General features: G+C 37.2%; 1 protein-coding gene across 4 annotated transcripts; it reads right to left on the bottom strand.

Moving 5' to 3' along the window:
* Positions 1–1,395: 1,395 nt before the first annotated feature.
* Positions 1,396–25,791, bottom strand: LOC143862286 (putative serine/threonine-protein kinase PBL7). Of its 4 annotated transcripts, none has more exons than XM_077373304.1 (6): positions 25,644–25,791; positions 8,009–8,105; positions 6,930–7,135; positions 6,477–6,666; positions 2,320–2,711; positions 1,396–1,895 (listed from the first exon to the last, which is right to left on the bottom strand). In XM_077373304.1, exons 1-6 carry the CDS (start codon positions 25,680–25,682, stop codon positions 1,509–1,511), a joined length of 1,311 nt encoding a protein of 436 aa, XP_077229419.1. In that variant the 5' UTR covers positions 25,683–25,791; the 3' UTR covers positions 1,396–1,508. The 4 variants fall into 4 exon arrangements, with proteins under 4 accessions (XP_077229419.1, XP_077229420.1, XP_077229418.1 ...); XM_077373305.1 differs by lacking the exons at positions 1,396–1,895; positions 2,320–2,711; positions 6,477–6,666; positions 6,930–7,135; positions 8,009–8,105 and adding exons at positions 18,514–19,013; positions 19,873–20,264; positions 23,995–24,184; positions 24,448–24,653; positions 25,529–25,625 and having other exon boundaries at positions 25,656–25,788; XM_077373303.1 differs by lacking the exons at positions 1,396–1,895; positions 2,320–2,711; positions 6,477–6,666; positions 6,930–7,135; positions 8,009–8,105 and adding exons at positions 18,514–19,013; positions 19,873–20,264; positions 23,995–24,184; positions 24,448–24,653 and having other exon boundaries at positions 25,529–25,765.
* Positions 25,792–26,302: the final 511 nt, after the last annotated feature.

Genomic DNA, 26,302 nt, shown 5'->3' with positions numbered 1-26,302 from the left:
AAACAAATAACAACACTTTTGTCACCCTTAAAGTTATTTATACACACATTTATCTGACTCATGTATCCTATAACCATTTGGCACTAAGATTTTATCAAATCTCTCATGCCATTGTTTAGGGGCTTGCTTAAGGCCATACAAAGATTTGATTAGCTTAGATACTTTATACTCTTGGCCTGGCAGAATAAATTCTTCAGGTTGTTCCATATACACTTCTTCATCAAGTTCACCATTTAAGAATGCAGTTTTAACATCCATCTGGTGAATGTGAAATTTGTATATGGAAGCAAGAGTAATCAACACTCTAATGGTAGATATCCTAGCAACTGGTGCGTATGTGTCAAAGTAATCAATACCGGGTTTTTGAGTAAATTCTTTGGCAACTAACATTGCCTTAAACTTTTCTATGGTCCCATCTACTTTGATCTTCTTCTTGAAGATCCATTTACATCCTATATAGGTTTAGACCCAGGTGGTAAATCAACCAAAATCCAAGTTTTATTACCCATGATAAAATCCATTTCGTCATTAATTGCTTCTTTATAAAAAGTAGCATCTTGTGACTTTATGGCTTCTCCATAGGTTTGAGGGTCACTTTCTATGCTTAAGTTTAACAAGACAGAACCTTGGAGTTTTTCTCTTGTCCCTTCTACCAGGTAGGTTACAAAGTCAGGGCCAAAACTCCTATCCCTTCTATCTCTTGAACTTCTTCTTATTTTACTAGGTTGTACACTAGGTTCACCAACTTCTGTTTGTGATTCTAAAGGTTGTTCTACAGAAGTTGTAGGTTCAATTTCTTTAGGAATTAAAGTGAACCTATTTTCATAGAAAAATGCATCTCTCATCTCAATTATGGTATTGACTTCTATGAAATCATTAGATTCTATAACTAAGAATCTATAGGTTTTACTGTGACTAGCATATCCAAAAAAGATACACTCAATACCCTTTTCACCTAATTTCCTTAACTTGGGTTTAGGGACTTTCACTATAGCCCTACAACCCTAAACTTTAAGGTAACTTAAGTTTGGTTTCATTTTCTTCCACAATTCATAAGGGATTATATTAGATTTCTTACTAGGTACCCTATTCAAAATGTGACAAGCCGTAAATAAGGCTTCACTCTAAAAACTCTTATTTAAACCAGAGTTAATAAGCATAGCATTAATCATTTCAGTAAGTGTCATATTCTTCCTTTCTGCTACACCATTTTGTTGTGGTGTATAAGGGGCGAAAGTTTCATGGACAATGCCTACGGATTCACAGAAATGAGGAAAGTGATATTCACCACCTCTATCTGATCTGAGACACTTAATGCTTGTTTCACATTGGTTTTCGACTTCTGTTTTATAAATCTTAAATTTTTTTAAAACCTCATCTTTATGACTAAGTAGATTTACATAACAGTACATAGAATAATCATCAATAAATGTAACAAAGTACTTTTTACCTCCCTTTGGGGAACACTATGTATGTCACATACATCACTATGTACTAAATCTAACAAGTTAGAAGTTCTCTTGTGGTGAATCGCCTTTCTCGGATCCATCCAAGTCCCACTTGAGTCCCGACCCTCCCCCATCTTCGTTCTTTCCTGTTCTTCCACCTCTCTCTTCGTGTCTCTCGGTACCACCACCTCTGCCGCTTCTCTCATCCTTGTCTCCACCACTTCTGATGCTATGGGCAGGTGCTGTCTTGGGGTCGTATGCCTGGGATGCCAAGTAGGACAGAGCGGTCACCACATCCCCGATGAGGGGACGTGTGGCAGCCTGTTCTTGAATACACATCGATGCCACGGCAAGGGCCTGGTAGAGCCCGTGCATTGGATACCGACCTTGAAGCCGTGGGTCGGCTACTTTTGGGAATTTTCGTCGGTCGTTGAACATGGGACGTGCCTGCAAAGACATAAAACACATTTCTAACTTGGTTTGATATTGCAATCTGTCAAGAGTAGAAAGAATTATAGTCCGTAGAATCGGCCAATTCACCCAAGCACCTCACCTGAGTTGGGTGAATAATAAAAAATAGAGACCAAGCAACTTGGGTTGCCACTCCAACTTCTCAAACCTGGACATAAACTGACCGAACTACACAAATTTATCATTGATGCAAAAGTAGAATGAGAACATATGATTGTTTGCTATATGAGAAGAAGAAAATGATAAGGGGACAATCATTGTGCTGTCCTGAGAAACAGTCCTGGGCTCTAGTCTGATACGAGCTCGCGGCGTAGGTTTGGAGCTTCCTTAGAACTCATTCCAAAAATTCAAAAATGCAACTAAATTTTGATCAATTTACAAGCAGATTAAGAGGGCTTACCCAGGAAACAAGGTTCTGTTCTCCATGTCCTTTGCTGCTATCAATGGCCTTCCGTCCAGTAATCAGCTCCAAGAAAACCACCCCGAAGCTGTATACATCGGACTTGACTGTCAATTGACCCGTCATAGCATACTCAGGAGCACAATAACCATTAGTCCCCACGACCCTGGTGGAGACATGTGTCTTATCTCCAACTGGACCAAGTTTTGCACGTCCAAAATCAGATAGCTTTGGTTGAAACCTTTCATCCAATAATATGTTGGATGATTTGAAGTCTCTATAAATAACAGGAGGATTTGCTTTATCATGCAGGTATTCCAACCCTTTGGCTGCACCGGCTGCAATCTTCATCCTTGTATTCCAGTCTAGTGGTTCCTTATCAGGTGGAAGATCTACACGAAGATCATTTCACCATTCACTAGAAATTATTAGTATTTAAATCAAGAGTTATTTCAAAAAAGAATGTCAGCATTATCAACCTTAAATCAAGATTTTGTCACCACTAAAGGATTAAAATTGTAGCTACCATGCTTGACATACACCTCTCTATCAAAGGGGATTGCTTAGGTGCATACTCCGGGGAAACATACATTGTTGAATGTGTGCCTGCAAGCATGCATGTGGCATGATGTATCTACAGGTGCATAAACTGTTTAGTGTGTGCATGCAGGTCATGCATGTGGTATGATGTACCTACAGTGGCATATGTATAAGTAAAACCTTATTTGTGAACCTATATTGTTCTTTCTCAACTTTTGATCTATATAAACATTCATCTTGGGATCTTGTAATAGTAATGCATGATTTATTTTTTTTTTGGGGGGTTTACTAGGCTTCCTAGAATACGTAACCAACAGTTACTAGTCACAAATGAAATCATAAAGCATTAAAAGAAATATAATGCAACATCACTAAAACAATACCAATGATGAAAGATTGATAAACCATTGCAGTTAAGCACCACAGGCATCAGAAGATCATTGAGTAATGGAATTTGACACTACAACGCTCAAGAAGATATAGAATTCCTTTGTTTGGAAACGACACCATTACTGTGTTATGCAGTAGTGGTCTACCTCTGGTAATTAAATAAAAATAATGCAGCAAATGTCCTGTATTAAGACAGTAAAATTTCCTCAAAACCAATGGTATTACTGTGAAGTTGGGCACCTGTGAAAATATTGGAAGCAAGAAAAAAAAGTGCACATACAGCTGACAGCTAGAGGAGCATTTAAAAAGTACTCATACAACTGACAGCTAGAGGGGCATTTTGGTTTTACGTAAGCACTATGCAATGCGAGACCAATCCCCCATAAAGAAACAACATACAATTCAACATTGATGATTGTTGTATACATTACATTATCGACAATTCTGCATCTATAGAATGGAGCTGGGATTGATTTTTGAATATTCCTCAAATGGATCAATTCTTCTATTCAAGAACCGGGAGCAGGCCATGAGGAATTTCTTGATTATGATAGGCTGATAAGAATTATAGCTGCACAAGTCATTTGAGAACGATGTCCACATAGGACGGGTGTGGATAGAAGATGGATATGGGCTGGAACAGACGACCAATGATGTGAAAGCAAGAACCAAATTTTCAAACTCGGTTATGTTGAAAATTTGGGAGGGAAGGTGGAAATAACATAGTGACAATATCTGATGAATTTGCTTCTGAGATGAAAAGTACAGCTCAGAACAACAGTTCAGTTGAATAAGTTTCCACAACTTCCAACCCATAGGGTAAGGTTACTCTAAAAACCAGATCATCATTAAAAGTCTACCCAACAAAGAGAATAAAAAAAGTACACCAGCAGGATACCATCTTGCTTACATTTGTGTTCCTCTGAGGCAGATTGGGAAAGAGATAAGAATGAGAGGAGATCCTCTCAATTTATTAGCATGTAGGAGATAATTTCATTTCTTTGACATCATCTCATTGAAAACACCAGACTGTTACAGAAAACTTTCAAAGCGTACTGTACTCCTCATCTTTCCTGGTTGCAAGGCCCGCCCATTTTAAACAAATTTTCAAGAATCTTGATGTCAACATGAAAGCTGAGACTTAGTTTCAATAACTGACATGCCAGCAGCATATCCTCCAATATGGGCAAATGTGCCATAAAAAGCGTATGCAGATCAATTGCCAATTCCTTTGTCAAGATGCAATGTTCAAAGAACGGCAAATAAGTAGAAAACACAATCCAGTATCTTGACAACAAGTTCTTTCATGTTTCCGAAATTCTACTGGAAACAACTTCATCGGTTGTAAACATATAATTAACTAGGTCTGAAGTTCAGAACCTTGGCAACCACAACCTCATCATATGAAAAAGTAAAATTAGCAAGGTCTGAAGTTCAGAACCTTGGTAAAATCACTTTACAGATATGCAACAACAGTTGTGATATGGGGAGGTACAACTCTTACAGAACTGAAGATCCTGTAATAACATCTCTTCTATGAGACAGACCCTCGGATCCTAAGAAAGTCTTTTAGAGCACAGAAGACCAACCGATACTTTCCATCCTTGACCTGGAAGAGGAGCTTATCAGACAGAAAACGGAGTACCCTGTAGTGGGATTCAGAACAACCACTGAACGTCTTTCACTCAAGGGACTTGCGCGCTATTAAACTCAAGGGACTGCCTGGCCCTATTTCACTCAATCCACTTCCTCGCAATAGTTCTTGAAATCAAGGGACTTGATGACGTAAAATACTTAACAGGAACCGCAAAACCACAGAGATGGGCGTAGCAGAGGAATTCACACTCAAAATCACCTAGAAGAGGACTTAAAGAAACAGTTCTCGCGATTCATGCGAGGAACTACCAACCTTACAGGACTCCCTACGAAAAGCTGGAGGCGTTGATTACATGACCATCCACAAAAAGTAAGTGATTGGTTAACCTATTTTAGATACCAGAATCATTAGATTATCAAAATTATAAGATTTTGCACTGCCATGATTCAGTTACTGAAACAGCATACCTAAAGGCCATGTGCATAACATATAAGAGGAAACAGGAAAATAAAAATAATGTATCATTGATTGAGTGACCAAGAATTATCCAAAATAAAGAAGCAAAATAGCAAATATGTTCTCAAAGAGAGAAGAATATTGTCCCCAATATCATGTAACAACATTATCAGGAGCATTTGAACTGAATTTGGGGTGCATCTGTCCATCCACTTCTTTACTTCAGCAATGCTTCCACAAAATAGCACTTGCTTTACAAAGAGGGGTTATTGAAGAAATGTCAACCATTTTGGGACCCTACAATGCTCAAATGCTTTAAAATGATTAATCTCATGACCCACTGAACATTATCTGCTTGCTCAAAGCTGCACAAAAATATCAAATTCACATGCTCTATTGACAGAAAGCAATCTAACACAAGGCATTAGAATATAACTCATTATACATTTCAATTCAGGACATCAGGTGTTAAATGTTAGTTAGAGCTATTTCTTAAACTTGTTTAAAATTGCAAAAGCGTGTGTCTAAGCTATAAGAAGAATAAATTACATTTCTGGAGAATTGTTCTTTACATGACTAGTTCCGTCCTTTAAGCTACTGGCAAAAAATGCATGTCTAAGCTATAAGAATAATAAATTACATTTCTGGAGAACTGTTCTATACATGACTAGTACCGTCCTTTACACTCCTAGAAAATGAGATAGATATTGTAGGTATCTGAAATAATGTAAAATGAGATAAAGTGTATCGAAAGAATAGAAAGCTATTCAAAACTTTCATCTTGTAGACCAAGTTTCATATTAAGCAGGCAATCATAGTGAAATTCACATAGAGAAGAAACTTTTAAAGATCCTTTAAGCTAACTACTGGCACATGAACAGTCATCTATTCCTCTCTCTGTATTTGTATTGAGGCACTGGTGTTGTTGAACTGGTGAAGTCGACTATCTCTCACAAAAGCATGAAAATTCAAATGAAAGCAGCCGATAATTGATAATTTCAATAATTGATAATTTTAAATACCATTCTACTGTAAACAATTATAAACAATGAATCTAGATACAAGAAAGAAAGAGCTTCCAAAAGAATCCCAATAGAAAAAGGTATTAACTCTTGACACAAGAGAAACCAAGAAAACCCTAATGAAATAGAGAATGGCAGCATTTCCCTCTCACCATGTAGATGATCTTCCAGCGATCCCAAGGGCATAAACTCATAGACAAGAAGGCGCTGGTCCCCATCCGCACAATAACCAATCAAATTGATAAGATTGGGGTGATGCAAAATATTGAGCATGAGAACCTCCACAAGAAATTCTCTATTTCCTTGTAGCCCATTTCTATCCAGTTGTTTAACAGCAACTACCTGTTAACACAAGCACATACTTATGTAAGCCCAATCCAACAGTAATAATCTACTCAAAATCAAACTATCCAATTTCACCCTTCCATCAATCCATACAAGATCACCTAATCTCCAAGGCTCTAAACTAGTTTTAAAAAAATGCTAACACAAGATTCATTTTTCTGAGTGTTTTATTTTTATGATCATAAAATAGATCAGGCGATTCTTTACAGCAATGAGAACACTGATTGAACCTAAAACTCACAAATTAACAAAGATTTTACCTGACCCGTGCTCTCTAGGCGACCTTTATAAACACGCCCGAATCCACCTTCCCCTAAAAGACACTCTGCTCTAAAGTTTTTCGTCGCTGCCGCTAGCTCCCGGAAGGTGAATGTCTGCGCCCCGATATGATCATCAGGCCCATCCTTTGGACCCACTTGTTCTTTCTTTGATCCGGTAAAGCCTCTTGTTTTTAGTCTGTCAGCTCCTACAATTCCATCAAACAACCAAACAAAGACTGGTTTAATGTGTTTATTTATTGGAATTGCACTACTCTCCGCAAAAACTCTAGAGCAGGTGTTAGATGTGAGCAATTATGTATTCCTTATATTCCTACTAAATAAATATTGCATGTTCCCTTGTATAGGGGTTTTATTTTTCCTCTTCTTGTATCTTGATGGGTTAGAGGCAAGAGTATATGTTCTTGTAAATATTTTTTTTCTTATCAATAAAATTTAAGGTGCCGCTCCGGATTCCAAGATAAATTCTGGGTTTAAAAAAAAACCAAACAAAGACTGGTGAATACCATAGTAACAAAATCGCGAAAATCCCAAACTGGAAAATATAAATTCAAAGTCAGAGAATTTCTGAATTACTTCATTTTGAAAGGAATTAAATAGACACAATTGAATTCACACTAAGAAGGAAACACCCATTTAAGGAAAACTCAAAATTGAGTATTATTGATTTGTTTCCCAGAAAACTCATTACTCAATTAAGCTCTAGTCTCTGAAAATTAACTTTCCAAGAACAATAACTCATCTTCTAGATCAATCTTGATAAGAATCTATGAAACTCCCTGCACTAAAATTTCCATGATCGGATCAAGTTATCAATCAGATCAAACACAGAAATACAAAATTAAATGAAATTTTATTTAAAAAATCTAATCTAATAAAACAATAGGAAATTATAAAATGGAATAGAATTCGAGCAAAATTGAATAGAATTCGAAGAAAACAAAAGAATCTGCAGAAAAGAAGAAAAAATTGCATCTACCCAAATCCCAAAATTACTAAAATAAAACCTAAAAAATATGGATCGATCAATCCATAAAAAAATTAAAAAAAGAGAAGCTAACCTGATGAAAGTCTTGACATATGAGATTCGAATGGTGGTTTGCCTTCCTTTATATCATCTCTTTTATTTACAGGATTCAACTCCTCCTCTTCAGAATCAAAACATGGAAAACAACCCATCTTCAATCAAAATCAAAATCTCACAAAAATAACCCGGAAATCAAATATTATTCAACGACCCATTCTCCGCTAATTTTTTATAAGAAACCTTATAACGTTATCTTTCTTGTTTCTTGGGTTTTCTTAATCAGTGACCGTGAATGAAAGAAAACAAAAAGAGATCGTGAAAGAGGTAGAAGAAGTATCGAATCAATATGTGAAAAGAGAAGAGAAGAAAAGCACTTGGCCGGCTTTGTTTCGGCTTCATGTCTCTCTACTTGTTCTTATAAAAGAACCAAATACACTATTTCCACACGCTCCCTTCATTCTAATTTTAGCGTATATACACTCATCGGTATTCAGTGTATATACTGGTTTCCATAACATCTACCTAATGAGATTTTATATGGTGTAACTGTTTAAGTAGTCCATGGTTTTCAATTTCGGTTTCGGTATGTATTTCAGTATTTCGGCCCTAGCCGAAACCGAAATTTCGACCGAAATCACAAAATTTTGGAAAAAATACCATATTATTTTTAAAAAATTGAATTCTCGAAATTTCGGATTTCACCAAATTTCAGTTCCGGTCTCAACCCGACCGGATTTCGGCCGAAATTTAAAACCATGGGTACCCAGTGTACATTAGTCCAGTAACCTTCAAGTACTGCACGGCCCACGCCATGGGCTGATCCAAACCGTCCATTTGTTGTGCCACAATGTAAATAGGTGTTGCCCTAAAAGTATTTGCATAGGATGATCCTAACCCTCCGATCCATGGGATGTATCGGAGATCGGAGGGTTAGGATCATCCTATGGAAATGATTTTTAGGGAACAACAACCTATTTAGTATTTAATAAAAAAAACAACCTATTTAGTATTTACGTTGTGGCCCAACAAATGGATGGTTTGGATCATCCCATGGAGTAGGCCGTGCTTTTTGAAAAATGAGGGTTTATACAGCCACACATCATAGAAAATCTTTGGAAAACAAATGGTTAAAGACATAAGCCATCGGAACGGTGAGATTTTAACGCTAGCGGCCCATTTGAAAGGCAACCAGTGAAATGGACGGTCAAGATCAACAATTATGTGAAATGGTTCTCGTGATTGAAATGGCTATACACTGAGATTTGGTGTAAATATTTACACCATCGTATGGTGTATATAGACTTTTCTTTATTTTTTATATTTATTACTTACTATTTATGCCGTGGCAACACGTGTCCTTGAATTTTATTTACTGTTCTTTAAGGTGTTATGGGAAGGTGTGAGTTGCTTTCATTAACCCATTAATGGGAAGTGAATAGGAGATAAAGATAAGCTGAGATCAGTTGTATATATGTGGAAAGCTTTGATGAGATTATTTAAGCAGCTTTTCATTTCCTTTTCCACTCTTTTATGGTTATTTGCACAAAAAAAAAGAAATATGCAAAATGGGGCAATACATCAACATTTAGGGCACATGAAGTTATAGAATATGACAACAATGTGTATTTTATATTTTATATTTACTTGATTTTTTTGTTGTTTTTTGTGAGATTGAGTTAAATTTTGTTAAAAAAAAAATAAAAAAAATTACATAATTAATCAAGATTATGCGCTCCTGAAAATATGAGGGGTCTTCTGCACCTGTCATCTGGTCTTGTACACAACATGTCATTAAGGGCCGTTGTCAAATGGCACTTCAGATGATCTCCGGCAAGCAAGGCAAGGGTTACGGTTAGGCGTGTTCTAGATGGCAACACGGCTATAACATCTGTAATGTGATTAGCAACACTCGTCTAAACAAGTTGTTAACCGCGGCCAAAATTTCTTTTTAAGTTTCCTAAGGCATCCACTTTATAGCTGGACCTAGTTATCTCGAGCCTGCGAGAGCGACGCTTCTCTAAGAAAGACAAGAAACTTCAAAAACTACAACCACATTTGACGATAATGATTTTTTTTATTTTTTATTTTTAAATTTCTTTGCTCGGGAAAATGATCTGCAAGATTTGTTAATGCTTTCTTTGGTAAATTAAACCGCAAAAAATTAACCTTAAATAATTTTAACATCAAAAGAGGGATTACAAAAATTCAAAGGGAAAAAAATTTCAGAATAGAATTTCATGGTTGCCAAACATGCTACATGTTTGTTTCTTAGAGATCCAAGTGTGGAACAACCAACTGCTCCAAAAGCTTAAGCGGTTAGGTGGTTAGAGTTGGTGTTGACTAATCATTTATACTTTAACACTCCCCCTCATATGTAACTCTTATTTATTTTTTTTTTGGGGGGGGGGGCTTGGATCTGTTGTGAGGCAATTGTGCTGATACATAGCTCTAATACCATGTGAAACAATCAATTACTCAGAGCTTAAGCTGCTAGAGTTGGTGTTATTTAATCATTTATACTTCAACACGAAATCCACGGCAAAAAGGCGATGGTCGACACGCTAGCCGGCCAGGAAGTTTTTTGTCTAGGTGTGAGGATCTAATAAGGTAGAAATTAGTAAATTAAGAAACCCTTGTGACTTTAGATTGAACATGTTCCTTTGATTTCCATGGTTGATTATTTTATTACTTGGTTTGATATTTTGTCATATTGTATATTCATCCTCACCTGCATTGACATTACCAAAATTTTACATGATTAGTGACTAATGACGTGCCTCGTTAAGCTGAAAAAAGGATTTCGTGTCGATGTAAGTGCTTAAATACGAGTGACACCGTTACAAATGTCATTTACTCATGCTTGAATGATTGGTATTAGTAAGAGTAACCCATTCTACTTCATTGATTAATGTTAATTTAAGGGAAATGATATATCCGCCCCCTCTGATCACCAGGACCACCCCTGTCAGTGTTTGTGGCAATTAGGGGCATTGAGGGGGTGTCCTGGTGATCAAAAGGGGCGGATATATCATTTCCCACCCTAATTTAATTACATTTTACTTCATTGATTAACGTTAATTTAGAAGAGCAAGATACAATGTTGATTAAAGTATTGAAATATCAGAAGATCTCGCCGAGACTCGAGGAAAGCATGCCACGTCGGTGTGTATTATTAAACTTGTAGGGTTGAGAATGCGCCACGTAGCTTCAAGATAACGTGCCGCCGACAAAATTCACATGCGGCCTTCCAGTGAAAGAATGCGGTACAAAGGGTAATTTTGTCATTTCACAGTGTAAGGGCAATTTCACCTTTTATCCGCGTAGCGAGAGTATCGAGAGACGCTAAAAGGGTACTTTGGTCATTTTGTCTGCTGAGCAAGACGTTAAAATAGGAAATTAGAGACAAAAAGAGAAGACGAGGAAGGTGTCAGGTGTGAAATGAAAATTGTGGGTGAGAAGTGGGGCACACTTATTTTGAATGGGGTAATGTTTCTGGAACATAGAATAAGTGGGGGCCCACCTAACATCACCATCACCGTTGGTGAAACGCTTGTTGAACAGATGTTCAAAATGGGTCCACTTGATCCCGGCACCCCCCTACAGGTCATAAAAGCAACTGGGTTCCCACATCTTAACACGCCTTCAAATCTTGATCTAACGGTGATAAGATTATGACTATCCAAAGATCAAGATCAAATTAGAAACATGAAATGGGCCCACTTGAGCCTGCCAACTCCCAAAGATATGAAGTAACTGCGGGGCCCACTTCAAATCAGAGTAGCATTTCCCTAATTTCTAATTATTCAATGTTGACAAGGGAACTGATGTCCACCCCCTTCTTCTATAATGGGCACTCCTCTTCACTAATTAGCTATTTGAAAACCATAATAAGCTAGCATTCAATTAGTGAAGAGGAGTTCCATTATCCAAAGAATGGAGTACAAATATCAAATCATTTCCCACTATTGAGATTTGAGAATGTGGTTGGAATCTAAAGATGTGTACATATCCATTGGTTGGTTGTTTTTTCTCCTCCTTTGTAGCGCTCACTAACGTGCGATGCACGTGCTATCTACTAATATAAGCAGTGGTTGAACAAAGTATCCAATTGCATATAAAAAAGAGGGTTTGCATGATCGGTATGCAACCAAATGGGCCCCACAACTCATGATCTTCACCGTTGGATTGGTTAGAATTGTCAGATCATCTCTCTCGGCCTATGTTCGATTCTTCGTTGGGAGGAAAACGTTTTAAATGTGTTTAAAACATATTAAAAACATTTTTTTGGCTAACTTTTCAAATTTACCCCTACTATATTTTGTAAATTAAAAAATATTTAAATGCATTTTTTGTGTTTCCTTTTTTTTTTTCCCTACATTTTTTGAACCAAAACTGTATTAAACTGGTTCGAAAAATGTATTAAACTCGAATTTTGGACTTGCCGTTCTATTGCCGAATCACGTTTTGGTGACTATGGTCGGTACTAAAATTAAAGGAGGAAATGTCGGAATTTGTTTCCCGTCCTAAGAGTTGGTATTCTGATTCTACCCCAGTCAAAATGATTTTTTCTTATTTTTTAATTAAACCTTTAATTTTAATTGTTTTTCCATTCTAAAATTGGAATAGGAATCGTTATTGGATGCCCGACTTCCAATTCCTAATTCTGGCAATCCAACCGCAACCTGTTAGAGTTGTAGAGAGAAATGCGGCAAAAGGTAGAGAAGGGAAAATTTAGGGAAATGATAAATGCCCCCCTTTTCATCACTCGGGACGAACCAACTGCAGTGTACATGGCAATCAAATCCATTGAATCCTTATGAGGTGAAGTACATCAGCCTTTCTGTAGTCATTGATACACTGCTGCTGGGCGTCCTAAGTGATGAAAACTAGGGGTGCAACTTGGGTCGGGCTCAACCCGATTTTGGCTTGGGTTAGGGTTGGCCTTAGCCCTAACCCAACCCGAGTTGCACTCATAATGGAAGGAAACAAGCAGGTCTGTTGGGTGTGGAAAGAGAAGTTGGTCAACGTCAATGGTACTTAATTTCTCAAAAAGGTTGGAGGGAGGAAAATCTCACAGTTGCGTGTGCCCTCTTTATTTGAAAATGTGGTACAAACCAATCTAAATTTGATGGGGCCCACAATACTATGAACTATGAACATGTCATTTGCCGCTTCCACAAACATGCTTCGTTACCACCTTTGTTTTTGCCGACGTTTTTGACTCTCCATTTCTCGCATTGGGAATGAGAACAAAGTTTCAATTCAAATCATGGCATCATCTCTTTTATCTCTTCTGCAATTTGGGCGAGAGAGAGAGAGAGAGAGAGAGGAAGACCGTTGAGCTAGTTGACCATCACGAGCCAACCCACGTTAGTCTTAGTCATATTCTAAAATAGAAATCCCATAAACTTATAAAAGTGCATGTGGGACCTACTGTTTTATGTGGGACTTACTTTTCAACCATTCAATGTGCTGGGGGTTCCTATGCCATGCATAACAAAAAAGAGAGATTTTTGCCTAAATGAGTTTAAATCGGTGTAAATTGTCAAAGATCAGGTTGAATCAGCTAAAAATTAGTTGAATTGGTAAATAGACAAAAAATTGGTTAATCCAAATTTTTATGATTTAATCTGGTATTTGTCTATTTAAACCGATTTTAGACAATTTAATCCGATTTTTTTAAACCAATTCTACTTGAGTTTTCTTTAATTTAATCTGATTTAGTCTATTTTTACCTATAAAACCCAAAAAAAACTTATTAGGTTGACATGCAGGGGCAATGGCAGTCGAGTAATCTTGAAGATGAAACTAAGAAAATGAAGAATTAGGTTCCATTCGAGAGGACCCTTTACTTTCCTGTTCATGAGAATAATAATAATAAAAAAAAAAAAAGTATCACTAAAAAACATGAATCCTTCATTGCAATATATATAGTAAATACAAAGACTCCTACTAGCACTTGACCCTAACCTGGATTTGACTCCTACTAGATAAGGGCAAGAAGTTAAAAAAAGAAAGAAGGAATAAAATCTTATCATATCCCAAATTCCTAACATCTCCAACTACTACCCGTAATCCTCCTTGACTTATAAAACTCAAACACCAAAAAAATGTGCGTATGAGGATGGCGAAATCACACTGCTAGTGATGGTAAAATGTTTAAAGGTGGAGGAAGGAAGCAGACAATGGCATAACAACAAGAAATGGCGAGACATGAGAAATGTGTAAAGAACCTGCTGAAGAGATTACGCTGAGAAGATAGAAAACAAAAGAGAGGGAGAGAGAAAATGCAGCCGTTTGGATACCTCATATATTGTATTTGGATTTGGAATTTAGTTTTGAATACAAAATGAATAGATCCGGCAGCTCATGTTGAAGGAGACAGAGAGGGAAGGGGTACTTCCTATGGAGAGGATGTTAAAGAGTTTGAGGGTACTGTTGGTGATAGAAAACATAAACTGTTGCTTCAAGGCATGATATCACTTTCCTTAAGACAAGATTCGCCCCCACCAGTAGTGTGCAAAGGGGATCCGCGAATTGCCTCCAAGATACAATGAAGCCTAGTAGGGAACTACTAATGTTTGATGACGTCTTGCACTGGCGGAATCAAACCGGAAATGCCCTTCTAAATTTCAAGCCTTAGAGAAATTTCTAGATACTGTTTCTGCAGAAGAACATTATCTAGAACAGTAAATAAAAGGAAAAACAGTACGTAGAAATACTTGAGGATCAGATAGGGGTGTAGAAGTTTAAAGTTTGTCAGAATTGCCAATTCGTTTCTGTAATGAAATGACCGAATTCTCCACATTTTATAGACCACCTAGTGTCTTTTCTGTGTGAAAAACACCTCTACAAGGCACCATTCCAGAAGTGTGAAATCTGACCGTAAGATCGCACCCATTTGATACTGAACGGTCCTGATCGATCTTAGAGGTGAGTGTTGGTTTGAGTAAACCTCTCTCCAACCCCGTCATCGTTAGATCAACTATCTATGGTGCGGATCGCACCCCCTTGGCCCTTGATCGTTTGGGGAAGGGACACAACCCATTTGACCACACTCCTTGACCGTTGGAGTACTGGGCCCGCTGGGCCGACCGTTAGGCCCAAGTCGAAGCCCAACCCAGCCGAAACATTTGGCACTGGGCTTGATGGGCCTACGAACCATTCGGCCCACCCATCCGACCGGTCCACCTTCATCTTGATCCAACGGTCTAAATCAAATCTGAAAAAAATTAAAGGCTCCAATCGCTCATCGCGACGTTGCGTACGTGCGAAGTGTAACGTGCGCCTAAAAAAGTGCCACTATGCGCCCTATAGCTCATTGCCTACGCCGCGCGCGCGTGCTCGTTCGCGTGTGCGAACGGTGCGTTGCACCGTCCCGCGGGTCCAACCATGGGTTCAACCCAATGTGCAAACAAACAAGTAGTAGAGAAGTGTAATGCTTTATAGGCCCTTCTCTTTCCTTTTTCTCATTCGGTACAGGACTATCTTTTCAACTACACTTCTACATCCTTTTGTAAAAAGCAAATCTTTCCAAGAAAATATTTTCTTTCTCCCAAACGCTATTGAGAAAATATTTTCCAAAAACACTAAAACGTGGCAAAATATAAGATTTTGAAAATCCAAAATCACTAACAATCCCCCACTATTTTCAAAATCAAAGAAAATTTTCTCATCGGGCTTGAAAATCTTATGCATAGATGAAGGCATTTCTCGATTTGAACCTTCACTTAGTGAAGACACATCAAAGTTAACCAGAATTGCATAATAGACGTATCTTTGAACTAGCTATTCTATTTAGTTAACCGAACACGTTTCACACACAAAATTTCACCTCTTTGGGCAATTTCTAAAAAACCGACACATGTACTGGCCTTGTGTCTATATCTTGGTTTCATGAGCGCTCTAGAGACTAACCAGGTCTCATAGGAAGCGGAACCACTCCCATACTCACATAGGTAGGCTTATCAAGAGTGCCCCTGTAACTAAAACACTCAAACACTATGTTATAAGCCTATTAAGCGTTTACATACTCAGCCTTCTCCTTTTAAACATTACAGGTACCAAGCACTTTACCTTGGGATGACTAATAATACATATTATAGTGCTTGCAATCACTCCATATGATGTACTTAGACTCATTAAACTCAAGACTTAATATTTATTCAAGTGTTGAGTTGAGGTTCCATCATTGGTGACTATTGGTTAATGGCTTTAACCCCATCCCTAATGATGTTTTACACACCAGATCTCTTGCAAGAGCTTTAGTGAATGGATCGGCCAAGTTTTGGCTCGATCTCACAAAATCAATAGTTACTACTTCATTAGTAAGTAACTCTCTTATAGTACTATGTCTAAGTCCTATATGTCTGGACTTACCATTATAAACATGATTATATGCCCTTGATAGTGTGGCCTGACTATCACAGTGGACATAAATCGATGGCATAGGTTTATACCATAATGGAATTTTCATTAACAAATTCCGAAGTCATTCCGCCTCTTTACAGCATGCTGCCAGAGCTATAAACTATGCTTCCATAGTTGAAGTTGTTATGCATGTCTGTTTCTTAGAGGCCCAGGAGACTGCTCCCCCACCAAGGGTGAAAATTCACCCACTGGTTGATAAATGGTCTATACGCTCAGTTATCCAACTAGCATTAGTATATCCATCTACTACAGTTAGATACCCACTATAACATAAACCATAGTCTATAGTTTTCTTTAAGTATTTGAAAACTTTATAGACTACATTCAAATGAGAAAAACTAAAATTACTGGTAAACATACTAAATTTACCTACAGCAAATGCTATGTCTGGCCTAGTACAAATCATAGAATGCATAAGGCTACCAATGACACTAGCATACCCTAGTTGAGAGATGGTCCTACCAGAATTAAGATACAACTTCATATTTGGGTCAAAAGGTGTTGAAATGGGTGAACAATCAAAATGGTTAAACTTTTTGAGAACTTTCTCAATATAATGTGATTGTGTTAGAATCAAACCATTATCCTGTCTTATGATTCTAATACCCAAAATCACATCAGCTTCACCCATGTATTTCATATCAAAGTTTTGAGAAAGAAATGATTTAGTACTTTGAATGTTTTAAATGTCGGTACTAAATATTAACATGTCATCAACATATAAACAAATAACAACACTTTTGTCACCCTTAAAGTTATTTATACACACATTTATCTGACTCATGTATCCTATAACCATTTGGCACTAAGATTTTATCAAATCTCTCATGCCATTGTTTAGGGGCTTGCTTAAGGCCATACAAAGATTTGATTAGCTTACATACTTTATGCTCTTGGCCTGGCAGAATAAATTCTTCAGGTTGTTCCATATACACTTCTTCATCAAGTTCACCATTTAAAAATGCAGTTTTAACATCCATCTGGTGAATGTGAAATTTGTATATGGAAGCAAGAGTAATCAACACTCTAATGGTAGATATCCTAGCAACTGGTGCGTATGTGTCAAAGTAATCAATACCGGGTTTTTGAGTAAACCCTTTGGCAACTAACATTGCCTTAAACTTTTTTATGGTCCCATCTACTTTGATCTTCTTCTTGAAGATCCATTTACATCCTATATAGGTTTAGACCCAGGTGGTAAATCAACCAAAATCCAAGTTTTATTACCCATGATAGAATCCATTTCGTCATTAATTGCTTCTTTCCAAAAAAGTAGCATCTTGTGACTTTATGGCTTCTCCATAGGTTTGAGGGTCACTTTCTATGCTTAAGTTTAACAAGACAGAACCTTGGAGTTTTTCTCTTGTCCCTTCTACCAGGTAGGTTACAAAGTCAGGGCCAAAACTCCTATCTCTTGAACTTCTTCTTATTTTACTAGGTTGTACACTAGGTTCACCAACTTCTGTTTGTGATTCTAAAGGTTGTTCTACAGAAGTTGTAGGTTCAATTTCTTTAGGAATTAAAGTGAACCTATTTTCATAGAAAAATGCATCTCTAGTCTCAATTATGGTATTGACTTCTATGAAATCATTAGATTCTATAACTAAGAATCTATAGGTTTTACTGTGACTAGCATATCCAAAAAAGATACACTCAATACCCTTTTCACCTAATTTCCTTAACTTAGGTTTAGGGACTTTCACTATAGCCCTACAACCCTAAACTTTAAGGTAACTTAAGTTTGGTTTCATTTTCTTCCACAATTCATAAGGGATTATATTAGATTTCTTACTAGGTACCCTATTCAAAATGTGACAAGCCGTAAATAAGGCTTCACCCTAAAAACTCTAATTTAAACCAGAGTTAATAAGCATAGCATTAATCATTTCAGTAAGTGTCATATTCTTCCTTTCTGCTACACCATTTTGTTGTGGTGTATAAGGGGCGAAAGTTTCATGGACAATGCCTACGGATTCACAGAAATGAGGAAAGTGATATTCACCACCTCTATCTGATCTGAGACACTTAATGCTTGTTTCACATTGGTTTTCGACTTCTGTTTTATAAATCTTAAATTTTTTTAAAACCTCATCTTTATGACTACGTAGATTTACATAACAGTACATAGAATAATCATCAATAAATGTAACAAAGTACTTTTTACCTCCCTTTGTGGAACACTATGTATGTCACATACATCACTGTGTACTAAATCTAACAAGTTAGAAGTTCTCTTGTGGTGAATCGTCTTTCTCGGATCCATCCAAGTCCCACTTGAGTCCCGACCCTCCCCCATCTTCGTTCTTTCCTGTTCTTCCACCTCTCTCTTCGTGTCTCTCGGTACCACCACCTCTGCCCCTTCTCTCATCCTTGTCTCCACCACTTCTGATGCTATGGGCAGGTGCTGTCTTGGGGTCGTATGCCTGGGATGCCAAGTAGGACAGAGCGGTCACCACATCCCCGATGAGGGGACGTGTGGCAGCCTGTTCTTGAATACACATCGATGCCACGGCAAGGGCCTGGTAGAGCCCGTGCATTGGATACCGACCTTGAAGCTGTGGGTCGGCTACTTTTGGGAATTTTCGTCGGTCGTTCAACATGAGGCGTGCCTGCAAAGACATAAAACACATTTCTAACTTGGTTTGATATTGCAATCTGTCAAGAGTAGAAAGAATTATAGTCCGTAGAATCGGCCAATTCACCCAAGCACCTCACCTGAGTTGGGTGAATAATAAAAAATAGAGACCAAGCAACTTGGGTTGCCACTCCAACTTCTCAAAACTGGACATAAACTGACCGAACTACACAAATTTATCATTGATGCAAAAGTAGAATGAGAACATATGATTGTTTGCTATATGAGAAGAAGAAAATGATAAGGGGACAATCATTGTGCTGTCCTGAGAAACAGTCCTGGGCTCTAGTCAGATACGAGCTCACGGCGTAGGTTTGGAGCTTCCTAGATGTCTATCACCAATTGAAACATGTTAAGGAACAACCAAGGAAAGTACCCAAACAGTAGGATACTAGTTTTACAGAAGTCATGGAGGAAGAATACAGACTCCGGGTGAGTCAGCTAAAAATAATACTTGTTTTACAGAAGACGTGGAGGAAGAATACAGACTCTCACTGAGTCAGCTAAAATTAATGGACATGAAATTATCAACAGCTTAGTCACTGGATTTAAGGAGGAAGCATAGGATGTCCTTGATTAAAAATAATATCAATTAATCTGCATTCATTGTAGGAACGTTTTGATCATAATCAGAATAAGTTCAACAAGTCTGACACAGGGTGGTTGAGGTATTTCTTGGAAAACTGACTGTCCTGATAGTTTGCAGAAGATATTTTTTCATCCTTCAAGAAATTGAGTACATCCTGGAACACAATCCCTCCTTAGAACTCATTCCAAAATTCGAAAATGCAACTAAATTTTGATCAATTTACAAGCAGATTAAGAGGGCTTACCCAGGAAACAAGGTTCTGTTCTCCATGTCCTTTGCTGCTATCAATGGCCTTCCGTCCAGTAATCAGCTCCAAGAAAACCACCCCGAAGCTGTATACATCGGACTTGACTGTCAATTGACCCGTCATAGCATACTCAGGAGCACAATAACCATTAGTCCCCACGACCCTGGTGGAGACATGTGTCTTATCTCCAACTGGACCAAGTTTTGCACGTCCAAAATCAGATAGCTTTGGTTGAAACCCTTCATCCAATAATATGTTGGATGATTTGAAGTCTCTATAAATAACAGGAGGATTTGCTTTATCATGCAGGTATTCCAACCCTTTGGCTGCACCGGCTGCAATCTTCATCCTTGTATTCCAGTCTAGTGGTTCCTTATCAGGTGGAAGATCTACACGAAGATCATTTCACCATTCACTAGAAATTATTAGTATTTAAATCAAGAGTTATTTCAAAAAAGAATGTCAGCATTATCAACCTTAAATCAAGATTTTGTCACCACTAAAGGATTAAAATTGTAGCTACGATGCTTGACATACACCTCTCTATCAAAGGTGATTGCTTAGGTGCATACTCCGGGGAAACATACATTGTTGAATGTGTGCCTGCAAGCATGCATGTGGCATGATGTATCTACAGGTGCATAAACTGTTTAGTGTGTGCATGCAGGTCATGCATGTGGTATGATGTACCTACAGTGGCATATGTATAAGTAAAACCATATTTGTGAAGCTATATTGTTCTTTCTCAACTTTTGATCTATATAAACATTCATCTTGGGATCTTGTAATAGTAATGCATGATTTTTTTTTTTTTTTTGGGGGTTTACTAGGCTTCCTAGAATACGTAACCAACAGTTACTAGTCACAAATGAAATCATAAAGCATTAAAAGAAATATAATGCAACATCACTAAAACAATACCAATGATGAAAGATTGATAAACCATTGCAGTTAAGCACCACAGGCATCAGAAGATCATTGAGTAATGGAATTTGACACTACAACGCTCAAGAAGATATAGAATTCCTTTGTTTGGAAACGACACCATTACTGTGTTATGCAGTAGTGGCCTACCTCTGGTAATTAAATAAAAATAATGCAGCAAATGTCCTGTATTAAGACAGTAAAATTTCCTCAAAACCAATTGTATTACTGTGAAGTTGGGCACCTGTGAAAATATTGGAAGCAAGAAAAAAAAGTGCACATACAGCTGACAGCTAGAGGAGCATTTAAAAAGTACTCATACAACTGACAGCTAGAGGGGCATTTTGGTTTTACGTAAGCACTATGCAATGCGAGACCAATCCCCCATAAAGAAACAACATACAATTCAACATTGATGATTGTTGTATACATTACATTATCGACAATTCTGCATCTATAGAATGGAGCTGGGATTGATTTTTGAATATTCCTCAAATGGATCAATTCTTCTATTCAAGAACCGGGAGCAGGCCATGAGGTATTTCCTGATTATGATAGGCTGATAAGAATTATAGCTGCACAAGTCATTTGAGAACAATGTCCACATAGGACGGGTGTGGATAGAAGATGGATATGGGCTGGAACAGACGACCAATGATGTGAAAGCAAGAACCAAATTTTCAAACTCGGTTATGTTGAAAATTTGGGAGGGAAGGTGGAAATAACATAGTGACAATATCTGATGAATTTGCTTCTGAGATGAAAAGTACAGCTCAGAACAACAGTTCAGTTGAATAAGTTGCCACAACTTCCAACCCATAGGGTAAGGTTACTCTAAAAACCAGATCATCATTAAAAGTCTACCCAACAAAGAGAATAAAAAAAGTACACCAGCAGGATACCATCTTGCTTACATTTGTGTTCCTCTGAGGCAGATTGGGAAAGAGATAAGAATGAGAGGAGATCCTCTCAATTTATTAGCATGTAGGAGATAATTTCATTTCTTTGACATCATCTCATTGAAAACACCAGAATGTTACAGAAAATTTTCAAAGCGTACTGTACTCCTCATCTTTCCTGGTTGCAAGGCCCGCCCATTTTAAACAAATTTTCAAGAATCTTGATGTCAACATGAAAGCTGAGACTTAGTTTCAATAACTGACATGCCAGCAGCATATCCTCCAATATGGGCAAATGTGCCATAAAAAGCGTATGCAGATCAATTGCCAATTCCTTTGTCAAGATGCAATGTTCAAAGAACGGCAAATAAGTAGAAAACACAATCCAGTATCTTGACAACAAGTTCTTTCATGTTTCCGAAATTCTACTGGAAACAACTTCATCGCTTGTAAACATATAGTTAACTAGGTCTGAAGTTCAGAACCTTGGCAACCACAACCTCATCATATGAAAAAGTAAAATTAGCAAGGTCTGAAGTTCAGAACCTTGGTAAAATCACTTTACAGATATGCAACAACAGTTGTGATATGGGGAGGTACAACTCTTACAGAACTGAAGATCCTGTAATAACATCTCTTCTACGAGACAGACCCTCGGATCCTAAGAAAGTCTTTTAGAGCACAGAAGACCAACCGATACTTTCCATCCTTGACCTGGAAGAGGAGCTTATCAGACAGAAAACGGAGTACCCTGTAGTGGGATTCAGAACAACCACTGAACGTCTTTCACTCAAGGGACTTGCGCGCTATTAAACTCAAGGGACTGCCTGGCCCTATTTCACTCAATCCACTTCCTCGCGATAGTTCTTGAAATCAAGGGACTTGATGACGTAAAATACTTAACAGGAACCGCAAAACCACAGAGATGGGCGTAGCAGAGGAATTCACACTCAAAATCACCTAGAAGAGGACTTAAAGAAACAGTTCTCGCGATTCATGCGAGGAACTACCAACCTTACAGGACTCCCTACGAAAAGCTGGAGGCGTTGATTACATGACCATCCACAAAAAGTAAGTGATTGGTTAACCTATTTTAGGTACCAGAATCATTAGATTATCAAAATTATAAGATTTTGCACTGCCATGATTCAGTTACTGAAACAGCATACCTAAAGGCCATGTGCATAACATATAAGAGGAAACAGGAAAATAAAAATAATGTATCATTGATTGAGTGACCAAGAGTTATCCAAAATAAAGAAGCAAAATAGCAAATATGTTCTCAAAGAGAGAAGAATATTGTCCCCAATATCATGTAACAACATTATCAGGAGCATTTGAACTGAATTTGGGGTGCATCTGTCCATCCACTTCTTTACTTCAGCAATGCTTCCATAAAATAGCACTTGTTTTACAAAGAGGGGTTATTGAAGAAATGTCAACCATTTTGGGACCCTACAATGCTCAAATGCTTTAAAATGATTAATCTCATGACCCACTGAACATTATCTGCTTGCTCAAAGCTGCACAAAAATATCAAATTCACATGCTCTATTGACAGAAAGCAATCTAACACAAGGCATTAGAATATAACTCATTATACATTTCAATTCAGGACATCAGGTGTTAAATGTTAGTTAGAGCTATTTCTTAAACTTGTTTAAAATTGCAAAAGCGCGTGTCTAAGCTATAAGAAGAATAAATTACATTTCTGGAGAATTGTTCTTTACATGACTAGTTCCGTCCTTTAAGCTACTGGCAAAAAATGCATGTCTAAGCTATAAGAATAATAAATTACATTTCTGGAGAACTGTTCTATACATGACTAGTACCGTCCTTTACACTCCTAGAAAATTAGATAGATATTGTAGGTATCTGAAATAATGTAAAATGAGATAAAGTGTATCGAAAGAATAGAAAGCTATTCAAAACTTTCATCTTGTAGACCAAGTTTCATATTAAGCAGGCAATCATAGTGAAATTCACATAGAGAAGAAACTTTTAAAGATCCTTTAAGCTAACTACTGGCACATGAACAGTCATCTATTCCTCTCTCTGAATTCGACTATCTCTCACAAAAGCATGAAAATTCAAATGAAAGCAGCTGATAATTGATAATTTCAATAATTAATAATTTTAAATACCATTCTACTGTAAACAATTATAAACAATGAATCTAGATACAAGAAAGAAAGAGCTTCCAAAAGAATCCCAATAGAAAAAGATATTAACTCTTGACACAAGAGAAACCAAGAAAACCCTAATGAAATAGAGAATGGCAGCATTTCCCTCTCACCATGTAGATGATCTTCCAGCGATCCCAAGGGCATAAACTCATAGACAAGAAGGCGCTGATCCCCATCCGCACAATAACCAATCAAATTGACAAGATTGGGGTGATGCAAAATATTGAGCATGAGAACCTCCACAAGAAATTCTCTATTTCCTTGTAGCCCATTTCTATCCAGTTGTTTAACAGCAACTACCTGTTAACACAAGCACATACTTATGTAAGCCCAATCCAACAGTAATAATCTACTCAAAATCAAACTATCCAATTTCACCCTTCCATCAATCCATACAAGATCACCTAATCTCCAAGTCCCTAAACTAGTTTTAAAAAAATGCTAACACAAGATTCATTTTTCTGAGTGTTTTATTTTTATGATCATAAAATAGATCAGGCGATTCTTTACAGCAATGAGAACACTGATTGAACCTAAAACTCACAAATTAACAAAGATTTTACCTGACCCGTGCTCTCTAGGCGACCTTTATAAACACGCCCGAATCCACCTTCCCCTAAAAGACACTCTGCTCTAAAGTTTTTCGTCGCTGCCGCTAGCTCCCGGAAGGTGAATGTCTGCGCCCCGATATGATCATCAGGCCCATCCTTTGGACCCACTGGTTCTTTCTTTGATCCGGTAAAGCCTCTTGTTTTTAGTCTGTCAGCTCCTACAATTCCATCAAACAACCAAACAAAGACTGGTTTAATGTGTTTATTTATTGGAGTTGCACTACTCTCCCCAAAAACTATAGAGGAGGTGTTAGATGTGACCAATTATGTATTCCTTATATTCGTACTAAATAAAATATTGCATGTTCCCTTGTATAGGGGTTTTATTTTTCCTCTTCTTGTATCTTGATGGGTTAGAGGCAAGGTTCTATGTTCTTGTAAATATTTTTTTTCTTATCAATAAAATTTAAGGTGCCGCTCCGGATTCCAAGATAAATTCTGGGTTTAAAAAAAAAACCAAACAAAGACTGGTGAATACCATAGTAACAAAATCGCGAAAATCCCAAACTGGAAAATATAAATTCAAAGTCAGAGAATTTCTGAATTACTTCATTTTGAAAGGAAATAAATAGAGACAATTGAATTCACACTAAGAAGGAAACACCCATTTAAGGAAAACTCAAAATTGAGTATTATTGATTTGTTTCCCAGAAAACTCATTACTCAATTAAGCTCTAGTCTCTGAAAATTAATTTTCCAAGAACAATAACTCATCTTCTAGATCAATCTTGATAAGAATCTATGAAACTCCCTGCACTAAAATTTCCATGATCGGATCAAGTTATCAATCAGATCAAACACAGAAATACAAAATTAAATGAAATTTTATTTAAAAAATCTAATCTAATAAAACAATAGAAAATTATAAAATGGAATAGAATTCGAGCAAAATTGAATAGAATTCGAAGAAAACAAAAGAATCTGCAGAACAGAAGAAAAAATTGCATCTACCCAAATCCCAAAATTACTAAAATTAAACCTAAACAATATGGATCGATCAATCCATTAAAAAATTAAAAAAAGAGAAGCTAACCTGATGAAAGTCTTGACATATGAGATTCTAATGGTGGTTTGCCTTCCTTTATATCATCTCTTTTATTTACAGGATTCAACTCCTCCTCTTCAGAATCAAAACATGGAAAACAACCCATGTTGTTTTCCATGTTGTTTTCCATGTTGTTTTCCATAGAAGAAGTATCGAATCAATATGTGAAAAGAGAAGAGAATAAAAGCACTTGGCCGGCTTTGTTTCGGCTTCATGTCTCTCTACTTGTTCTTATAAAAGAACCAAATACACTATTTCCACACGCTCTCTTAATTCTAATTTTAGCGTATATACACTCAGCGGTATTCGGTGTATATACTGGTTTCCATAACATCTACCTAATGAGATTTTATATGGTGTAACTGTTTAAGTAGTCCATGGTTTTAAATTTCGGTTTCGGTATGTATTTCAGTATTTCGGCCCTCGCCGAAACCGAAATTTCGACCCCAATCACAAAATTTTGGCCTAATTCCGTTACACAATAAAAAACAATATTTTATTCCTTGAAACCGAAATCACCGAAATTTAGGAAAAAATACCATATTATTTTAAAAAAATTGAATTCTCGAAATTTCAGATTTCACCAAATTTCAGTTCCGGTCTCAACCTGACCGGATTTCGGCCGAAATTTAAAACCAGGGTACCCAGTGTACATTAGTCCAGTAACCTTCAAGTACTGCACGGCCTACGCCATGGGCTGATCCAAACCGTCAATTTGTTGTGCCACAATGTAAATAGGTGTTGCCCTAAAAGTATTTGCAT

This window comes from Tasmannia lanceolata, unplaced genomic scaffold (genome assembly GCF_043159265.1).
Source record: "Tasmannia lanceolata isolate RefF3 unplaced genomic scaffold, GAP_Taslan_0.1 ptg000037l, whole genome shotgun sequence".
Taxonomy (NCBI): domain Eukaryota; kingdom Viridiplantae; phylum Streptophyta; class Magnoliopsida; order Canellales; family Winteraceae; genus Tasmannia; species Tasmannia lanceolata.
This window is presented reverse-complemented; position numbering and strand designations above follow the sequence as displayed.